At 43.3% G+C, this 18519-nt stretch overlaps 1 protein-coding gene across 4 annotated transcripts in view; it reads left to right on the top strand.

Annotated features, from left to right (window-relative positions):
- The window catches only part of PRKAG2 (protein kinase AMP-activated non-catalytic subunit gamma 2), a 182427-nt gene that overhangs the window by 131535 nt on the left and 32373 nt on the right, over positions 1-18519 (top strand). For 2 of the 4 annotated variants that reach the window (XM_030968488.1, XM_030968498.1), the window contains exon 5: positions 2676-2757. In XM_030968488.1, the coding sequence (XP_030824348.1) occupies positions 2676-2757 (82 nt within the window). Of the gene's footprint in view, positions 1-2302; positions 2510-2675; positions 2758-18519 lie in introns of those variants that run through there. The other 2 variants (XM_030968507.1, XM_030968518.1) reach the window with 2 other exon arrangements.

Genomic DNA, 18519 nt, shown 5'->3' with positions numbered 1-18519 from the left:
ATCAGTTTCCTGTTCTGACTCACTGTGTTGCCCACAAGCCAAGAGGAGCCAGAATGCAAAGCGAGGAGCAAAGGGAACGCCATGATCAGCAGCTTGTTCCAAAATTGGTTTAAACAAATCCTGAGGCTGCAGGCACATTGAAGGATGGGGTTTCAGCCTTTAGTTCTCCATTTCCTTTGGGTTTCTTTTTTGAGCAGTGTGGATGGTACATGTTTCCATTACAAATCTCTGTTGTATATTAAATTACTGCCTTTTTATTATCCTGAGTTTCTCATAGTACTCTTGGTCTGGATGTGGGTTCTGCCACTGTAAAACCCTGATCTTGCAGTGAGCCCTGGGGTTTGTAGCATGAAATAAGCTTAACTGACTTCTTATAAACATCTCGTGTTCTGTGGCAGTGAAATTCAATGCACACCTTTCAAGTCTCAGTGTCACTTCCAGCTACAAAAACCTTGGAGTTGTATTTCCTCATGGCTGGTGCTTACTAGATAATTATGGGGAGTAAATTAAAACAAAAAGAAACAAAATCATGGCAGTTATTTCCAATCAGATATGTCATCTTCTTTTCCGCCTTTGATTAAGAAAAGATGTTAAAAACTCTTATCAGTGTCAAGGTACACGATAAGGAAGATAAATAATTTAGAGCTTTTAAAGCTAGCTCCCAGAAGTAATTAAAAGCTTCCAAAGGATTTTGATTAGTAGGCTGAAAATATTATAAATTAATATGAACTGCTTTGCTATCTTGTGCGACTGGTCAGTTGGAACATTTACTGAAATCCTAGAAGCGTCTTAAAAATACACCTGCAAATGAAATATTTTAGAGTTTTCTTTTCAAAGGATCTTTACAGTAAAGAAGAACTGGCTATTGTTCACTTCCTCCCATATCCTTAAAAGTGTCCTTAGAAAGAGGTAGCTTGGGAAAAGAAAAAAGCTGCCACCAGCAGTTTCCTTGCTTGAAGCTTCGCTGGACTTGAGAAACTATGAGACAGCTTTCTGTTTTCCCATAAATTTTGGCTCTCTCCCCCATCACAGTTTTATTCTCATTATCTCTTATCTTTCCCTACGTTTTATGCACATTGCTGTGCTATGCTGGGTCTAACAAACCCTCCCTCCTTGAGGGGCTTGCTGAACTTTTGAAGCCGGAGCTTCCCCTTGGGACCAGCAGGTTTAAAATACTCCTTGACGACTCCTGTGACTCCTTTGGAGCTCCATCCATGTGTGTCAGCTGCCATTGCCAAAGAAATAATCCCTTTATCCCCGTCTCCAGCATCCGTGTCTGAACCGCTCCTGCTGAGCTTCCTAAGCAGCCAGCGGGGACCTGCGCATTTCAGCTAAAGCTTTACCACACCTCACCGCCAAAATAAATGTAAATGACGAATCTATTTCGAATATTTCCTCATTTCCCTCGCTTCTGCTTTAGCCTGGCTCGGGGTTCTGATGCAGTAGATCCCATTCCCCGTAAATTGCAGTGTCCCATGGTGCGAGCCCCGTCCTTGAGCCGCTGCTGCGGGCGGGCAGAGCCGCGCCGCTCACCCGGGAGACGCCGACATTCGGGCTGATCTTCAATTGTAACGTAACCTGGGATTGTTTGACATGGAAACCAGCGCGCCCGTGCCCACAGGGGTACCCCGGGATGGAGCGGGTATCCTGGCACAGAGGGCAGCTCGGGACAGAGCGAGAATCCCGAAATAGGGAACACCCCGGGATAGAGGGTACCCCGGGATGGCGGATACCCCGGAATAGAGGGGGAATCCCGACACAGAAGACATCCCGAGACAGAGTGGGTATCCCGACAGAAGACACCCCAGGATAAAGCGGGTATCCCGGGAGAGAGGGCACTGTGAGATGGCAGCACCCAGGATAGAGCGGGTATCCCGGGATAAAGGGTACCCCGGGGCCAGCATAGCTGCACAGCGCACTGCGGGAGCTCCCGTCACACACAGGGGAAACCCCCTCGACACCCTGACACCCCCCGCGGCGCAGTGGAACCGTCCGCTTCCCCGCCGCTGCCTCGCAGGTGAACGCGCGGGAGCGTACCAAGCCTCGCTGGCAGGGGGAGGGAAGGGTTTCCCCCGGTCCACCTTCAGTCCCACCGCTCTAATCCAGGGTAGCCCGGAAAACAGCTGAGGGTGCGGAACGGGTTGTGAGAGGCGGCTGCCCCGGCAGAACTCTCAGGACACTAACCTCCCCCTCCTCCTCCTCCCTTTTCCGCGCGGAAGTGGTAGCTCCCTCCCCCTCCCGCCGCTGACCAACGGGCTCGACTGCAGCAAAACGGAACGTACCAACCGCTCCGCCGGGGGGAAGGGGGAGCGGTGAGGCGTGGCGGGAAGCGCCGTCCTGTGAACGGGCGCCCGGGGAGCCGCTCCCGCCGAGCGGGGAAGAGGCGGCGCCCGCAGGAGGCACGGCCGGGGAGCCGGAGCGAGCCCGGAGGGAGCCCGGCGGGAGCCCGGGGGTTCACGGGCTGGGGGAGGGCGAGCCTCGGTTCCTCCTCCCGGTTCCTCCCCCCGCGGTGTGTGCGAGCAGCAGCGTGTGCGGAGGCCGAGGGGCAGCTGCCGCCGTCCCGCCTTCCCTCCCCTCCGCCCGCTCCGTGCCGCCACTCCCGAGCTGATGCCGCCGCGGGGCCGGTGAGTCCGCGCCTGGATGCTCATCTCCTTCTCCTCTCTTCCCTTCCGCAGGCGGCGGCAGCGGCTCCGGCTCCCTTGCAGCTCCCGGCCGCCTCCGAAGGGATGCTGGAGAAACTAGAGCTCGAAGATGAAGGTAAAAATTCACGGCGGCAGCGGGGGCCGGCGGCGGGCCGGGGACACCCACGCGGCCGGCGGGGTCCGGGCGGGGGCGCGGGCGCGGGGGATCCCCGGCGGGGAGCGCGGGATGCGCCGTGCCCGGGCCGTGTCCTTGCGGGGCGGGTCGCAGCCTCGCCGGCCGCGGAGCCAGCCCGGTGCCGCTGCGGAGCTTTTGTCCCGGTGCCGATCCCGCTGCGGCGCCCTTGTGCCGGTGCCGCCGCCGGGCCGTGCCCGATCCGCCGCTGCCGCCGGCCGGGTCCTGCTCTGAGGGAGCGCAGCCTTCACGGCACCCCCTCCTCCTCCTCCTCCCCGTAAAAAACCCGTTCTCCTCGAATACGTCTGCGATACCAAATATAGACTTTGAGAGCAGTGATGGAAAGCTCTTTCAAGTGAAGCTTCCCCTCCTTATGGCAGCACATACATCTGTTCAAAGCAGCTGTACGCTGAATTTTCCTTATGTGGCTGCGCTCTGTGGTTGTTCTTTGCCGTGCTCTGAAGGGCTGCAGTTCTCACTGAGTGTGCTGTGCTTTCACAGGGCAACTCCTGGCAAGTTTTTCCCTCTCGCAGGCACTAAACCGTGCTGCGGGAAAGCATGGATGGATTTTTTTTTCCTCCAACTTGCACCAAGCAGCCACTTCACCTCTGAAAGATCCGCGCTGAGTATCTCGAGCTTTCATTTTCAGAAGGGATTAGTTTAGGGGATGCAAATGTGGACGCATGGCTTAATCTCTATGCTCAGCGTTGTGAAGTGGCTAAGACTTCATGGGATGTGTTTTTCTGTAGTTGGTAACTCCTATTGTAAAATGTAGGACAAATATTTAAGGAAAACTTTGAAAATAGCAGGCTGAGTCATTCTGGGAGAAGATATATCTAAGCTGGTATGCTAATAAGGCAGCTTCTTGGTTACTAGCATGCTGCCTGCAGTTGTGGGACTGGTCTGGAAAAGTAGCACCTTTTATTTTAATCTTTCTGTGTGTGAGAAAAGGAAGCTGTTAACAATTGCATTCTTTGAGCTGCCTTTTTTTTTTTTTTTTAAGTCCAGACAGAGTTTGAATTGCAATGAAATGCTTGTTCCTTTGTGCATCTGGAACATGCTTAAGTATGAGTAGTTGGTGCAGGGGATCTGTTGCTAACTTGTGGGTTTTTTTTTCTCACACTTTTTAACTGTTTTTAGTTAGGCATTCATGTTATGCTTATGGAGAGGTAGAAAGTTACCAATTTACCTGTTTAGTTTTACATAAAGTTTGCTACTATGAGATACAGGTTCCTCAAATCTGCTGAATCATTTATAGTTAAGCCATTTAAGATCTATTTAAAATATTTTACAAATTTAGGTGTATGAAAAGGATCTGTAGGTTAAAAAAAATCCAAAACGACAAACCTTCAGTTTTGAAACACCTTTGACCTTTTAAAAGTGTAATGAGGAGTTAGGGGAAGATAAGGGTGAAGATCTGTGTGTCTTCTAAAACGCTGCAATAAAATAATTCAAATTCTTTAGAAAGTTTAGTATTTTAAGAAATTTTTTTCTGTTTTTCAAGCTTCTGTTATGCTTTGTCTCCTAATTTGTTTGGCTCTAAGGTTCAGGATTTGTGAATGCTTGGGCTGGGAGGGTGAGAGGAGTTCAGGGGCCTGTCAGAAGGTCATGGCTAATAGCAAGTTTAAAGTAGGGTGTGGGTTTTGAAAGGAAGCAGTCACCTTATTAGCTTTCAGACTAAATGAGGACCTGGCTTTAGGCCTAATTTTAAAGCAAGCATAAAGCGGGTAGAGTGCTGTATTCAGAACCTGGGGTGTGAGTAAAAGTGAGGGTGTGAGAGTCAGACCCAAAGCTGCTGCCCAGAGTGCTTCTGTGTGAGAGGCCCCGGGGAAAGAATCACAGAAAGTTGAGATGCAGCTGGAAATGCAGCAGCTTAGTGGCAGTACCTGTTTTATGATCTAAATTTTTGCACTGGTTGCTGTTGTTGTATTTGTGCTAATATTGGGGGTAGGAGAGTAAAAGACATCTGAAATGTTCACTTTGTTGTTGGATGGCAGGTGGTGAGTGCTCAGAAATTGAGAAACACCTCTGAAGTCTTGATAAGGTTTCATTAAGTGGCTGTAGCCAAACTGTAACTGATGATCTTTTGTCAAACTTTAAGTTTCTCTGCTGAGGCTTAAAATTGTGGGTTGAATGAGAAATTTGAAACTTGTTTTAGAGCTGCTTTCCTGACTGCCTCTACTTTGGAGTACTTGCTCTTGTGAGCTTTCCAGTTCTGTATCCATCAACAGTTGCTAACTATCTTGTGTATCAAATTATGCAGCAGTTCTGTTGAAACAGGGAGCTTAATGAAAAGAGCTGAAAAATGAGGCTCAATGTGTGTGTGTGCTGAATGCCATCCAGTATGTGAAGTGGATCTGTTAGTCCCTCTCCTCAAAGGTTACACAAATAAGAATGTGAAAGCACAGAAGGCATTCATTTAATTTGGATTCTAATTAAGAGGGTGAATTGAAAAAAAAATGGTGCTAGAAAGATTTGTGATTTATGTAGTACTGTAATGAAATATGCAGAGTCTGGCCTGATGGTGTGACTTCTAAATAAAACAGTGATGTCAAGTGAAGAGCAATTTTAATTTTCATTATGTAAAAAGAATGTATATGAGCTATTTTGTACCTAATTAGCATGGACAGTATTAGATAGGATGCTGTTGTTGCAGAGAGAAGTGCTGGTCATGTTTTTAGCCTAAAACATCTTCATATATCTGGCTGAACTCTCTAAGATCAGTGTCACTTCTTACTGGAGGGTCACTGGTTCTGTCTAGGACTGGCTTCATAATGTTGCTTTGGTGATGTGTAAATGTAAATGTCAGTGAGGTGATGTGAAACAGCACCAGGGCACCACAGCTGGAACAGCTGTAGGCTCACTGTGTGCACAGAGGAGAAGGACTGCACAGGCCAGGGATATTTATTTTATTTAGGGCTCCCTAAAGGACCTTCCTCCAAGCAGCAGTCAGAGCAGGAAAGGAAAAACTCCCATGTAAGAAGTCCAGAGTCTCTTTTTAACTGAAGAATGCTCAGCTGAAAAATAAACAGAAAATTTTGAGTAATGACCTCATCCTGCTCAGTATTGCTTCGGATGGGAATGAGCGACCTGCGTTTCCTCAAAAAGTGTGAGAGCTACCTCTTGATGGGTGTGGAGTTTTTCATTGTAGCCTGAAATACAGTGCTGAGAGGTCTCTCATGAATGTAATAAATGATCAAAAACTGGTCATCTTGATACACATTATGGATTCTCTTTTTCAGCTCTAGTATATGGGCAATAATGTTTCTGTAGTAAGATTATTTCTGCTTCTGATTAGTCAGGAGTGGTTCTGGGTTTTCTTTTATGGATGATATGATGAGCTTGGAAAGGACATGGAGAAATTATTCTGAAGATCTAATATAAAAAACAACTTTAGTTAATGATTTATACTTACAAGCTTTTTTTTTAAGCTGGAATTCCATAAATGGTTGTGTTCTGACATCTACCTGTGCTCTGAGAGGAGAAATTAGGTTAGAGTAGCAAATGGATGCCTGTCAGGTGTATTGATTCAGTGGGTATAGTTTTAGCATGTTATTTTACAAACCAGTTTTGTTGCAATGTTGCCTCTCATCCATGTTATTCTCTTCCTTCTGCTCACCTTGAGTAATGAAGTAGTAGTTGCTGAAAGCAGAGTTAACTACTTCTCTGTAGCATCTGCAAACCCCTTTTGGAGGTGTTTTCTGCAGAGTTCATTTAATTGCAGGGTTCTGCTGTGTCTGTGCTCAGTTCCTGGTGTGGAAAAAGGGAATTCTGCAGAGTGTGTGCAGCAGTTGCAGCATCAGCGTCATGGGACTGATGTGCTCCCTCTTGGGCTCTCTCTTCTCTGGTTTGTTGCACAAAGCAGCTTTCAGACATTGGATAAACAGTTTGCCTTAGAGAGGAATCTCTCCTAGTAGTGCTCTGGCCTTCATCTCACTCTCTCTGAATCATGCATCTCTTCTGTTACCTGCTCCTTGCTGGCTGTCTCCTGAAATAGACTTTCAGCAGTAATTGCATCTTCACTGCTGTTGTGTCTGGGGTCATTCCTTCCCTGCTCTGCAGGTTTCCTTACTGTGTCTTATTAAAAATAGTTTATTGAGCTCTTCCTACCTGCCAGCCTCCCACTGTCAAGTGAATATCTGAATCAAGGTATGAAAACAGATGTCACTCTGGGACCAAAAATAATTAAAGGAAGCTTGTAATAAAATACATGTTAATAGGCAGGTTGGGTTTTGTTTCCTTCTTAAGACTGAAGGATCAAGTGCATGGGTTAGGAGGTGGTAAAGTTAAGCCATTGTTTTGCAACTGTAATTAATTTCTAATAAGCATTCATTATGTGATCGTTTAAGCTGATGTTCTCTGGCACATAGAAACTGTATTTTGCCCACAAGATGTGCTTTGAGATACCAAGGGACATGGTGACAGTGATAAGGGGATGTTTTGTATTAAATTTTACATTGTTTAGAATCCTGAGTGAACACAGTAAGAAGTTGTTAAGCAGAGATGCTAATTGTTATTAATGGATTTCATACAAGCTTTCCTATGATGTACTTTACAAAGTTGTTAAAGAACAACATATCTGGAGTATTTGGATTTCAGCTTTATTAGTTTATACAAGCAATCATGATTGAGTGCTACACTGTCCTAGGCACCCTGGTCATTTGCCTTCCAGTTGCCTGTATAGGAACACCAGACATGATTTTTTTCCCCCTCTGGAAATTCTATCCTCAGATTTTAAAGATGAAAATTAAATATAAAGTGATACATAACTAAAAGTACAAAACTTCATTGAGCAGTGCAAGATAAGATGTTGGAAGTTTTGTTACCCTCAGTGAGGGCTGTTCCTGTGATCCACACAGGAGTCTTTTGTGCAAGTATTGCAAGGGGTTCATGTCAGCCCAGTGCCCACTGTGTCCAAACAGTCCTGTTTTCCTACTCCTACAGAGGATACAACTGTCTTATTCTTAACATGGTATTTAGCCTTACAATGAGCAAAGCCCTACTCTGTCTTGACTAAGAAATAACCCATTTAGCAGCTAAAGTTTGCAGTCTTTCTCAGGAAGCAAACATTTTTAAGCTTTACCCATCTGGAAAGTGATGTTTTAATACAAAAAAAAAAAATACACAGGACATGCTTCAAAACTCTGCTTTGGGTCTAGAGGGACACAAGAGCTTCTTGATGAGAAAGCTTTCATAAAATTTTAATGTGGTCAAAACATTATTTTCCCTAACTTGTTTATGGAAACAAGTGGCTGGGACTTCCTAGAAAATGCTCACCATGGCAGCAATTCCATGTAATTGCTTTGGCAAAGCTGCAGGGAACTCAGAACAGTTGTTCAGGAAGTGTTGGGGCCCATTGTGTTCCTGCCCAGCTTTGCACCTGCATGGTTTGCAGACATTTATCTTCCAAGTGAAAGCCACTCTTGGCCAGCAGCTCTCCCTGAAAAACATGGGGACAATGAGGTGTTCTCTTACACCTGAATGACATTGCTGCCTCAGGTTGTGCGTGTGTGTTAGTGTCTGATGGACAAGGACTGATTTAATCACCTTTACCAGCCACTCCTGCTGGTGCAGCCACTTCTATGTGCTCCAGAAGGACAACATCAACTCTGAAGAGCTTCCCTGCAGAACCTCCCTTGTCCAGAAGCTGCTTGGTTTGATTGTGGGGCTGGTAAACAACTGCTTGATAGGAGGTTGAAGACGTTGGCCAATATCATCTCAATTCCCTGGTTTAGAGTTATTGAGTTCACAGTGTCTTGTGCTTGAACAGAGATAGACCTGGAAGATGTGCCAATGTCAGTGTGGCCTTGTAGGTGACTCCAAAATGCTGTTTGTTACTTTTATGTGACTGCTTTGCTGAGCACTGCCAGGATGGAGGAGGGTGTCTATACAGAATCCTTCCCTTAAGAAACTTCTTAGGGGATGTGCTCCAATGTTCTATCCAACAGACTCCTTTAATGCCCTGCACATTCATAGGCAGGACAGTACAGATGGAGCAGGATAACTGTCCTGGTGGTTTGATTCTTTCTGCTGTTAAATTTGGCTGATCAAGTCAGTGCTCTTGGTAAACCTCCTGCCTTGGGGCATGGCTGAGTTCTGCATGGAGGTGACTTGGTTTGAGCTGAAGTAATGCCAGTGTGACAGGAGTGACAGCAGAATATTTGCATCAGTTGGCTCAATCTAACTGTTGCTAAACAATCTTAAGTATTTCTGCTTGTTAATCATCTGCAGCAGATGTGGGTGTTCTGTAAGACAGGACTTTTTGTGAAGTGCCCTGTGGTTTTGATAACTTGAGGGTGCATGATCACAGTGTTTGGAGCCTCAACTCATGACACTGACACCAGTTCTGCTGTTTGTTTAGGAGCTTGGTCTTTAGGTAGCAATGACCTGTCTGCAGGTACTTTGTTAGTTTGAATATTTTTAGTTTCCAGAATGTACAACTGTATTAACATTGCCTGGGTTTGGGGAAGTAAAGTGTGAAACATGAAGAGATGCATTTCCAGAGTAAGTACAGGAGCTGATGGCATTGTTTTTCAGAGCAGTTCTTGTGTCCTGAAACAAAATATTCCTCTCCATACTGAGACTGTTTGCCTTGGGTGCCTGTTGTGGAGGGTTTTCCTGTAGCTCCTCTATGAGTACAGAAGACTGACAAATGGAAAATCTCACAATTCAGGGGAAAATCCTTCTGTGGAAGGGTTGCACTAATGGCTGGGACTAACATAAAGCCAAAGCAGTTTAATACAAGGCTAACTATGTTAGAACGAAGTCGAATTTCTCTTTTAGGCATCCAGCTTGGCACCTAGATGGAACTTTGGAAAGCTTAGATTACCTTGTCCTTCTAAGAGTGGACCACATTAAAAGGTTTTTGACTATGTTGTGGATATCTTCAAGGTAGCTTCTGAATACTGTTTGAATACAGCTAACTTGGTTTTAGGTTCTTTCCTCCTCTGCTGAATTTTTTATGGATTTTACTTTTTCAGTGAACCAGTTGGGTGATTTTACCAGTTTTGACTGTGGCAGAGGTTAATGGTCCTCCTACATTTTGTCTAAAAGCAATTTTCCTGTGCTATAGACCACTGGTTTTACTTGTGATGTGATTTTCTTTTGGTCTTTTTTTTTAGGGTGCTTTTAAATTGTGTTGGTATTTTTGTTTGGTGGGGTTTTTTTTACAATATTATTATATTATTTTGCTTTTCTCTTTATATTGTGTCAGAGTATTTCATTCTGACACTGGGCACTTTAAGAAACAGAATCAAAAAGGGATTTTTGTCCTACCAGTCCCTTACACTATGGCATTCTTTTCTGCTGTTTATTTTGAATTTCTGCTGGTGTAAAGACAGAGAAAAAAGATGTCTGAGCTGCTGGAGAAGGGGGCAAACTGAGATGGGCATAGAAAAAGGCCATTTATGAGGAAACCATCAGGCTTTTCTCATTTAACTCAGTAAAAGGAAAACCAGGAAGGGATTACACTGTATGTATGAAAATATCCTAGAAGGGATGGGAAGGGGGTAAACACTGGGGAGGGAAATTAAATGAAGTACAACATTGGCACAAGAATAAATGGATATATAAACTCTTCTGTAAGAGCTTTGAAACAGTATTCTGACCTCCAGCACAGGTACTGTAGGAAGGGTTGTAGGATAGATTTAATGCTTTGGCTCAGTTCAGGGTGGAGGGTGATCACTCACAGCAAGGGATTGTGTGGCTGCCCTTGATGGAAGTCTCTGAATGCCAGAGTGCAGAAGGTGAATGCTCTGCTCTCTCCACAAGCAGTTCCATGGATCTCTCCTGCCACAGCCTTGCTTGAACTTCTCTAATATAATTATTTTGAGTCAGTTCCTGAAAAAAAAATAAGGCAAAAAGAACCTCTCCAAAACTCCAATGCTGCTCTGTATAGACATCAGGTCGGCTTTGGGAAGAGTTGCAGTTTATCTGTGGTGTAGAGAAATAATCAATAATACCTGTGAAATGGGTTCCAGAAAACTGTTTCTGAGCACATTGAATGTGTGTTGGATGTCACCTCGTTGAGTTACAGAGCTCTTGGTTCTTTTTCTGTGTAGCTTCAAGCTACACTTGCTGTAGGTAAATCTCCTAAGTGGTATATTGGAACAGAGCACTCAATAGCCCATTAAAGTGTGCATACAGATTTATAAATTTTTATAAGAAATGCCAGTAATAGCTGTTTAGAAGGTGTTGGCATGCATAGGGAGGGAAGGAGAAGAAATGTGCAAGGGCAAATTAGAGAGAAATGAAAATGTAAATACCTAATTATTAAAAGCTTCAACTTCAGATGTTGTAAGTAATTAGGATTTGAGACCAGCAATTTATTGGACTTCACAAAACTTTCTCCAGCAAGCACAGTCCAAAGTCCTTACGGCTGAAGTCTTAAAAAAGGCATTTCTCCTTTAAAGCATTGATACTTTGAGTTTAGTCTTCAGTGGAAGATTGCCTCCAGATTAAATATTTGCCCTGTTCAGTGGGGATATGGCTGCAGCTTGTGAAGATGCTGTGTGCTCATTTTGAAAATGCTTGTTGTGTGATTTTTGCTTTGGTTAAGCTGCATGTTTAGGTTTGATCTTAAACTAATTCCTAGAAGACTTAAATTCTTTTCTATTTACTTCTCGATTTCTTTTCTAAAAGTTTGTGCAAACTGTGTATCTAGTAGGACTTGGGCTTGTACTAAAGATACAGCAAAAATTCAGATTGTTTACTAATCTTGCAGCAGAGATACAGGCTGGTTTATTATCTCATTAATCACATACCTTAAAGTTCCCTTGAATCCAGCTCTGCACAGAGTGGTTGCTGATATTAATATTCAGAAGTTTAATACCATTTTTAGTTTCTTGCCTTTCGTGTCTCGCAATCTTGAAGAGCAGGCCCACATTCCAGACAGGCGACATCTTAATTTAGATCTTTTTTTGTTTGGGATGCTTAGGGAAAAATGGAGTGCCTGTTGTCAAGGGAAAATCTTGAACATGCTTTAGAAAATTCTTCAGGTCAGCTTATCCTTTGTTGTGGTGAAAATCCTAGAAGCATTAAGGCTGCAGGCTGAAGTTGCTACCTTTATTCACAAAACCACAGTGATGCTTTTCTCAAAGTACAGACCTTTGACCAACAGTTGATTTAAGAGATACAGAGCTGTTTCAAAAGTACTTTCAAAAGGATTCAGTTGGGTTTATGGTGCTGTTTACCGGTTAGGTCCTAAACAAGGCAGCTCTTGCTTGTACACAAATAAGTTTCTCTGCCTGCCTGGACAAGGCACTTCAGAGTTACTATGATTAGCTCAGGAATGTGGAGTTTCTTAAGCTGCCCATCACTTTTTTTTGTCTGTCTCAAATCTCACAATAATAATTTGCTTCTCCACACTGCCAGTGGAGAGCTACAGTAAAACACAAGTGTTAACTTAGCCCAGTTACCAGGACTTAACTAACACCAATAAAGAGGAACAAAATTCAGGGCAGGATTTTGAAGCTTGCTGTGACTGTAAGACTGCAACACAATCCAAATCTTTCATTCTTTCAAACAATTGTTTGTATCACTTTTCTTTTACAAGTCTTAGGTACTGCTGGAATTTGAAGACATGTAGGTATCTAAACCTCAAAACCAGCAAAGTGGATCTTTTGAAGTATTGTCAAGAACTAATAACTGTTTTGTTCTAAGCAGGATGTGCTTTTGGAGACACTTGTCTCATTCCCTGTTTAGAACCTTTAAGGAAGGAGGTTGTACAGTGTCCTAAGGTTGCTTTGTTCTGTCTAACCAGCTTGTGGAATGCATTAATAGCTCTCCAGCACCTGTGGTGGTTTTTTTGTTTGCCTATTATTTTGTTGAAGCAAACTGCCTTTTCTTCTTTACTTCTGCTGTAGCAAATTAAGTTAATAGCAAGGTACTTCTCTCTCAGTAGTGGTGGTGTTTAGTTACTCCATAATTTGCACTCTTCCAGTTGAGTGTTTCTTTCAGATTTTGGTATTTCCTGAAGAATTGTATTATCTCAATCTACTTCTAAATTCAGTTTGAAGATACTGTGAAGTTCTAAGTTTCGCAACCATTTCAAACTCCTACTGCAAGCTCTTTAAAGTGTGTTCTGTTCCTGTTTTGAAGATCACTAAAGAGAATGTTGAATGAAATGAAGTCTTGATCCCCTAATACTCTGTTGTAGTGGGAAGTATCAAACTACTTGTAAAAACACTTCCAGAGTGAGTTGTAGAAATGTGAAGTCCTGCAGTGTGAGCTTGCATTGCCACTCTGCACTACCTGATTTGCATGAGGTGGGTCTTGCAAATGTTCCAGCTTGGGGAAGAGTTTGAACTGGAGTCCATGGCTTGTTAAGAGCACACACAGTTGTCATCCAGTCTTGCAAACCCACTGAAAAAAAAAATTATGTTTCTAGTTTTGCTGCAGCTGGGATTGCTTGTTAGGCAGCTACCATGGGGTGATTCTACTCTGTCTTCTCATGCAGTGGTAACCATGCTTGCTTTAAAATTAGTGTCTCAAGCATACTGTGATTTTTTTTAATATTATTTTTATTTTGTGTCTTCCTTCTTTTTCATCCAGTCGATCATTTTGTTCTGGGTAAAAGCTGGTTGGTCTGAACTGTTCCTGGCACAGCCATGTTGACTTTTTTCTTTACTTTTGATGAGCTGCCTTTGTAGATGCTTACAAATACACTGGTTTTAATAACTTGCTTCAATACGCTCCTAAGAATTCTGACTGGGTTTGAATTTGTTTGGCTTTCCTATAGACTGGTAGTATATCTTCTCCTTCCTGAACTTGCAGAGTTCAGGAATGGTTGCTTTTAGCCAGGGTGACTCCTGTTTACACACGTAATAACCTGCTGTCTCTGCATGAAGCAACTCCTTGTGACAAGGGGAGAAAACATCTCAATTACCTCGCTGATCCAAAGTGACTGAACAGTTGCACTGACTCTAGAATTCAGCAAACACACTAAAATGTGTGCAAAAAATAAAGGTAGATGCACACAATAGTGAAGGTTATGTTTGAAAGTGTCTTAAGCAATTCTGAGTATAGTTCTTAAAGATGAGTTCTGGTTTCTTTTCGTTTGTTACTGTTATTAGAAGGATTATCCTTTGAAGACCTGATCAACAAGACAGCACATTTACCTCTCTATTCACTGGTATTTATCTGTTCATGTACCTGTTCTCCTCTCTCATTTTCTGTGCCTCTGGACCCTCTTCCTATTTGCAGGATGAGGTGCAGTTAGCAAGGGAGAGCTCACTTACTCTATTGTAGTTCCTGTGTGCTCACACTTCTTTTTGAAATATTTTTCCTCTGTCACATCACATACAACTGAATTAATGTTGGAACACTGAAGAAGCTCCTGATACTGATCTCCAGATACATTTCCTATCACTTCTTTGTATCAGAGTTTCTTCCATCTGTAAACTTGCTGTAATCTTTATCTGCCAGCTCAGGCATTCCTTTAGATGAGGGTGGGAAATGTTCACTCTGCAACATCCATGCCCTGTAGCCCGTGGCTGCATGAATAATGCTACTGTGTAACATCAATGTGTGGTCTTCTAGAATATTTTAAAGCTCTTTGCAGTTCTCAGAAAGAAAAATAAAGTCTTGTTTCTGTCTCTACATCCTTTATTCCTGTTCCTTGCATTTGAAAGCCTTTCAGCTTGTGATGGAGTTGTCAACTTCTATCACTGTCATCATATTATTTCCTTTATATTGGATTGTAAACCTGTTTGGTTTTTCCCCTGTATAATTGGAAGTAGTACATTGCTAGTCTTGGCTGCCATTTCTGTGACAAAGTCTTGTCAAGCATGTTCTAAAACTTTTGGGGTTGTTTTGTGTAGAGCCAGGAGCTGGACTCTGATGCTTGTGGGTCCCTTCCAAGGATATTCTCTGGTTCTGTGATTTATCTCCTGCCACATAGAATAGGTATTCCTGTGACCATCTCTTCTTTTTCTGTCTTTTTTTACCACTTAGTCTTATCCTGTGGCTGATTACATGGGTGGTTACTTGGTGGTGTTTTCTTTCTTTTTGAGATAAGTTTCCTTATGAATAAACATAAATCAGATACAGAAAATGATACAGCACAACAGTGCTTCTTTTCTCCCGTGCTTGCCCTTCTTAAATTATGTTAGTATTCTCTTCCTACCAAGTCTGACATTGATTCAGCTTCTGGTGTCTGGTTTCTTGTCCGCTGTTTCCAGTGTTCTTGGCTCTTCAGCAGAGTGAGCAGTCATGGCCCCTTAGTGTGTTATTCTGTACAAAATTGCAGTTTCTTGCACTTCTCTGCCAACCCCTCTGTTCCCAAGCTTTTCACTGGATATACCACACACATTTGAATTTGTGAAGCATTCAAACCTAGCTAAAAACCTGCTAAATATTTGTCTTGCAGAAGGTAGGCTGAAGTGAAGCTCTTGCTCATGATCACAGCAACCTCCTGTACAGAGCAATTACTGGATGAATCTGTTCCTGACTGTCCCTTTGCTGAGGAATGCTGATCAAATCCTACCTGGACATTTGATTCCCTGAACATTATTCCAGAAACCCTGCTTCATTCAGATGCCTCTGTTTCCCTTGAAGGCTGTGTTCCAGGGCCTGGTGGTCAGGAATAGTTTATGGTTCCTTGGGAGTGGTGTCACTGTTGCTCTTGGAGTGGATGAACTGTATCCATTGAGGATGTTCCTTTCCAGATCTGTGTTGTGTTAGTGACTTATACTGGAACTCCTACAATCTCCAGCACTGTGAAAGCTGTGTGGGTGGTTTTCAAGGATATTAAGGAACTCCTTCAGTAAATTCAGACCAGGAGTTATCAGAAACTTTAAAGCCGGTTTTGGTGACAGCTTTCAGATAAAACCACAGTCAGAAGAACAATTTACAAGGTTAATGATGTCTTTTACCTGTTGTGTTCTCTGCCGGGGGTTATCTGTAACAGGAGGGGGAGAGAGGGTGACTTGTCCTGGCTTATTGAAGTGATTGCTCACCCTGGTGTCTTCTGGCAGCACTTGGCACAGCTAAGCTGATCTTTGCTGTGGATACTGTCGTTGTCCTGGGTAGCTCCTAATGTAAGGAGAGGGCAGGAAATATATAAATATGTGGGTGTATTTATATATACATATAAGAATAGTATAGAGTACTTTGGCATAACACCTTTCAATAAAGTTTATCAGTATAATTACACTGATAAATTTGACTTAATGTATTGCTGTTGGATCAGTTCCATAGTAAACATTGTGATGAAAAAATCTTTGGTCTTTAATATTTTCATTCTCTGGCATCTGAAATTTGATATTCAGCAATATCATGCAACTTTTAAAATAGAAGTATGGCTTGGAGTGCCCTGAAGTGCAGATATGTATGTGTGCAGTAACAGGAAATAAAATGTGTTTTCTCCTAACTGGGTTGCTTAGTACAAGTGAGAACATCACAAAACTACATTTCTACTTCCCCATTTCCTTTTATCTATTGGTCCTGGCTGAGGGGAGATGATTATGCCAATAGTAGTCAAGGTGAAAAGTAGAGCTGGGAGTGCTTAGCTCAGCTCCTGCTGCTCTAAGAGAATTCTTAAGCTTTTTAAGTTGCATGGTTTCCATACTAATTCTTATTAAAAAATCAGGCAGAATGGTGCAATTACTGTGTATATTTGTGGTTTCTGTCTTCCTGCAAGCTGTTCACCAGCCTAGGCAGTTAGCTGAGTGTATATTTTACATACTGCTCTCTGCTGTTTTTCCTTTTTAAAGAGCCTTTAAAATTTGGCCAATAATTTCATATGAAACTTTGAGAAGTCAGTTATACTAACAGTTGTTTAGGTTAGTAACAAGGTTTAGGTTCTTAAGTTTGAGTTCTTCAAATGATTGAGAGTTGCCAGAGGTCCCAACCCTCAATCTAACCATGAGGACAGGGTTTTGGAGAGCTGCTGTGGCATGGCTGTGGTGGAATTAACACTTTCAAGAAGGTGAGAGAACCCAGCCTCAGTGAAACTATTTCTTTCAAATGCTCCTGGAACCAACAAGTGAACTTGAAATATGACTGGATACCAGGAGCATAACACAGCCGAAACATTAAATACAGTAGGAGACGTCCTGAAGTTACATTGTTGAGATCAGGAAGCAGTTTAGGTCCAGGATCTTGTTGGGCCATCCCAGTAAGAACACAGCCTAGAAATGCAGCCTATGGCTTGCAATAGACACTTCTGAGGAACTTTAGGTTTTTATGTTGCAGTATTTGGAAGCTTTTCCATGAGTGTTGACATTATATTCCTAGTCTCCATCTGCGGGCACTTTTTTGTTTGTTTGTTTATTTTTCCTCTTTTTTTTTCTACTTTTGAAGGACTTTAAATTCTGAGAGGAAATCACCCTGCAGGAAATCATCCTGCATTTCTGAGAGGAAATCACCCAGGCAAAGGCATGAGTGGAACTGAAGGATCTGTTCAGTAGATCTCTGAGGAAATGGCTTCAGCAATGCTGCAGAAGTTTCTGTGTCATTCATGAGTGTTCAGATGGTAGTTCTACCTTAGAGCTCTTGAATAGAGAATTATGCTTTGTACTGAGTCTCACTGCAATCTGAGTCAGTATTGGTGAATAATTAATCTGTCCAAAAAAAAAAAAAAAACACAGAGCTATGATGCTCTTGTAAATAACATCTACTGGCTGAAATAAAAGCCAAAAGCATGTCTCATTTTGTAGTGAAGGGTAGGAGAAAGGGAGAAAGTAAAAATCATTTTGGTGAATAAGACTGAGGAGCAGAGTGGCAAAAATACAAATAGATTGATTTTCCACTCTTTAAAGGGTCTCTTACAGTAGGAGCAAATAAAATGCCAATGCAGAGAATTTACCCTGTAAAAGCCTATATGACAAGGTGCTCAGCTTCAGGTGTTAAACTGTCTGACAGGGTTTATTTGTAACCTTTCAGGTGACTTCTCTTTCTTTTCTATTAAAAAATCACAAAAAACAGCGCTGGGAATTTGGATATTTTTGCCTTCAGCTCGTGGAGAGGGGTGCACGTGGGCAATGTCTACTTGCAAAATAAGTTCCAGATGAATCTTCAGGAGATCAGCTTGCATGAGTGTGCACCCCCACAGAAATACACATTCAGCTCCTTATTAGTGGATTCTTCTCCTCCCTGATCCTGCTCTAGATTCAGGTGCCTCCTGCTGGGAATCTGCTCTGTGAGGCAGCTGATTTGCAGAGGATGAGCTGTGGAGAGCTGAGCTTTGGCTGGAGGCAGTTCTGTGCTCACATCTCCTGCATGCTGGGCAGATGATCTCAGGTGCAGATCAGAGATGATGTGCAGAGACTGAGGAGGTTGTAAGTCAGGCCAGCAGGGATCTGTCCATGTCCTTCCAAAGGAAACACTGCTTGGCAGGTGCTGCAGAGGCTTCAGAATGAATGGGCAGGGAAGATATATTTGGTAGCCCCCATCAAAATATATTTGGTGGCCATGGCATTTTTTTGTGGCCCTGGCAGGGTTTGTTGGCCCTAGAAGAGTTTGGTAGCCCCCAGGAGGGTCTGGTTGCATCCAGAAGGGTTTTGTTGCCCCTGGCAGAGTTTGGTGGCCCCCAAAAGGGTTTGGTGTCTCCCAGGATGTTAGAAGTGGCCCCCAGGAGGGTTTGGTGGCCCCCAAGAGGGTTTGGTGGCCCTGGCAGTGTTTGGTGTCCCCCAGGAGGTTAGAAGTGGCCCCACAAGGGTTTGGTGGCCCTGGAGAAGTTTGGTAGCAGCCAGGAGGTTTTGATGG

This window comes from Camarhynchus parvulus, chromosome 2, assembly GCF_901933205.1.
Source record: "Camarhynchus parvulus chromosome 2, STF_HiC, whole genome shotgun sequence".
NCBI lineage: Eukaryota > Metazoa > Chordata > Aves > Passeriformes > Thraupidae > Camarhynchus > Camarhynchus parvulus.
Note: the sequence above shows the minus strand (reverse complement) of the source record. Positions and strands in the feature narration are given on the sequence as shown.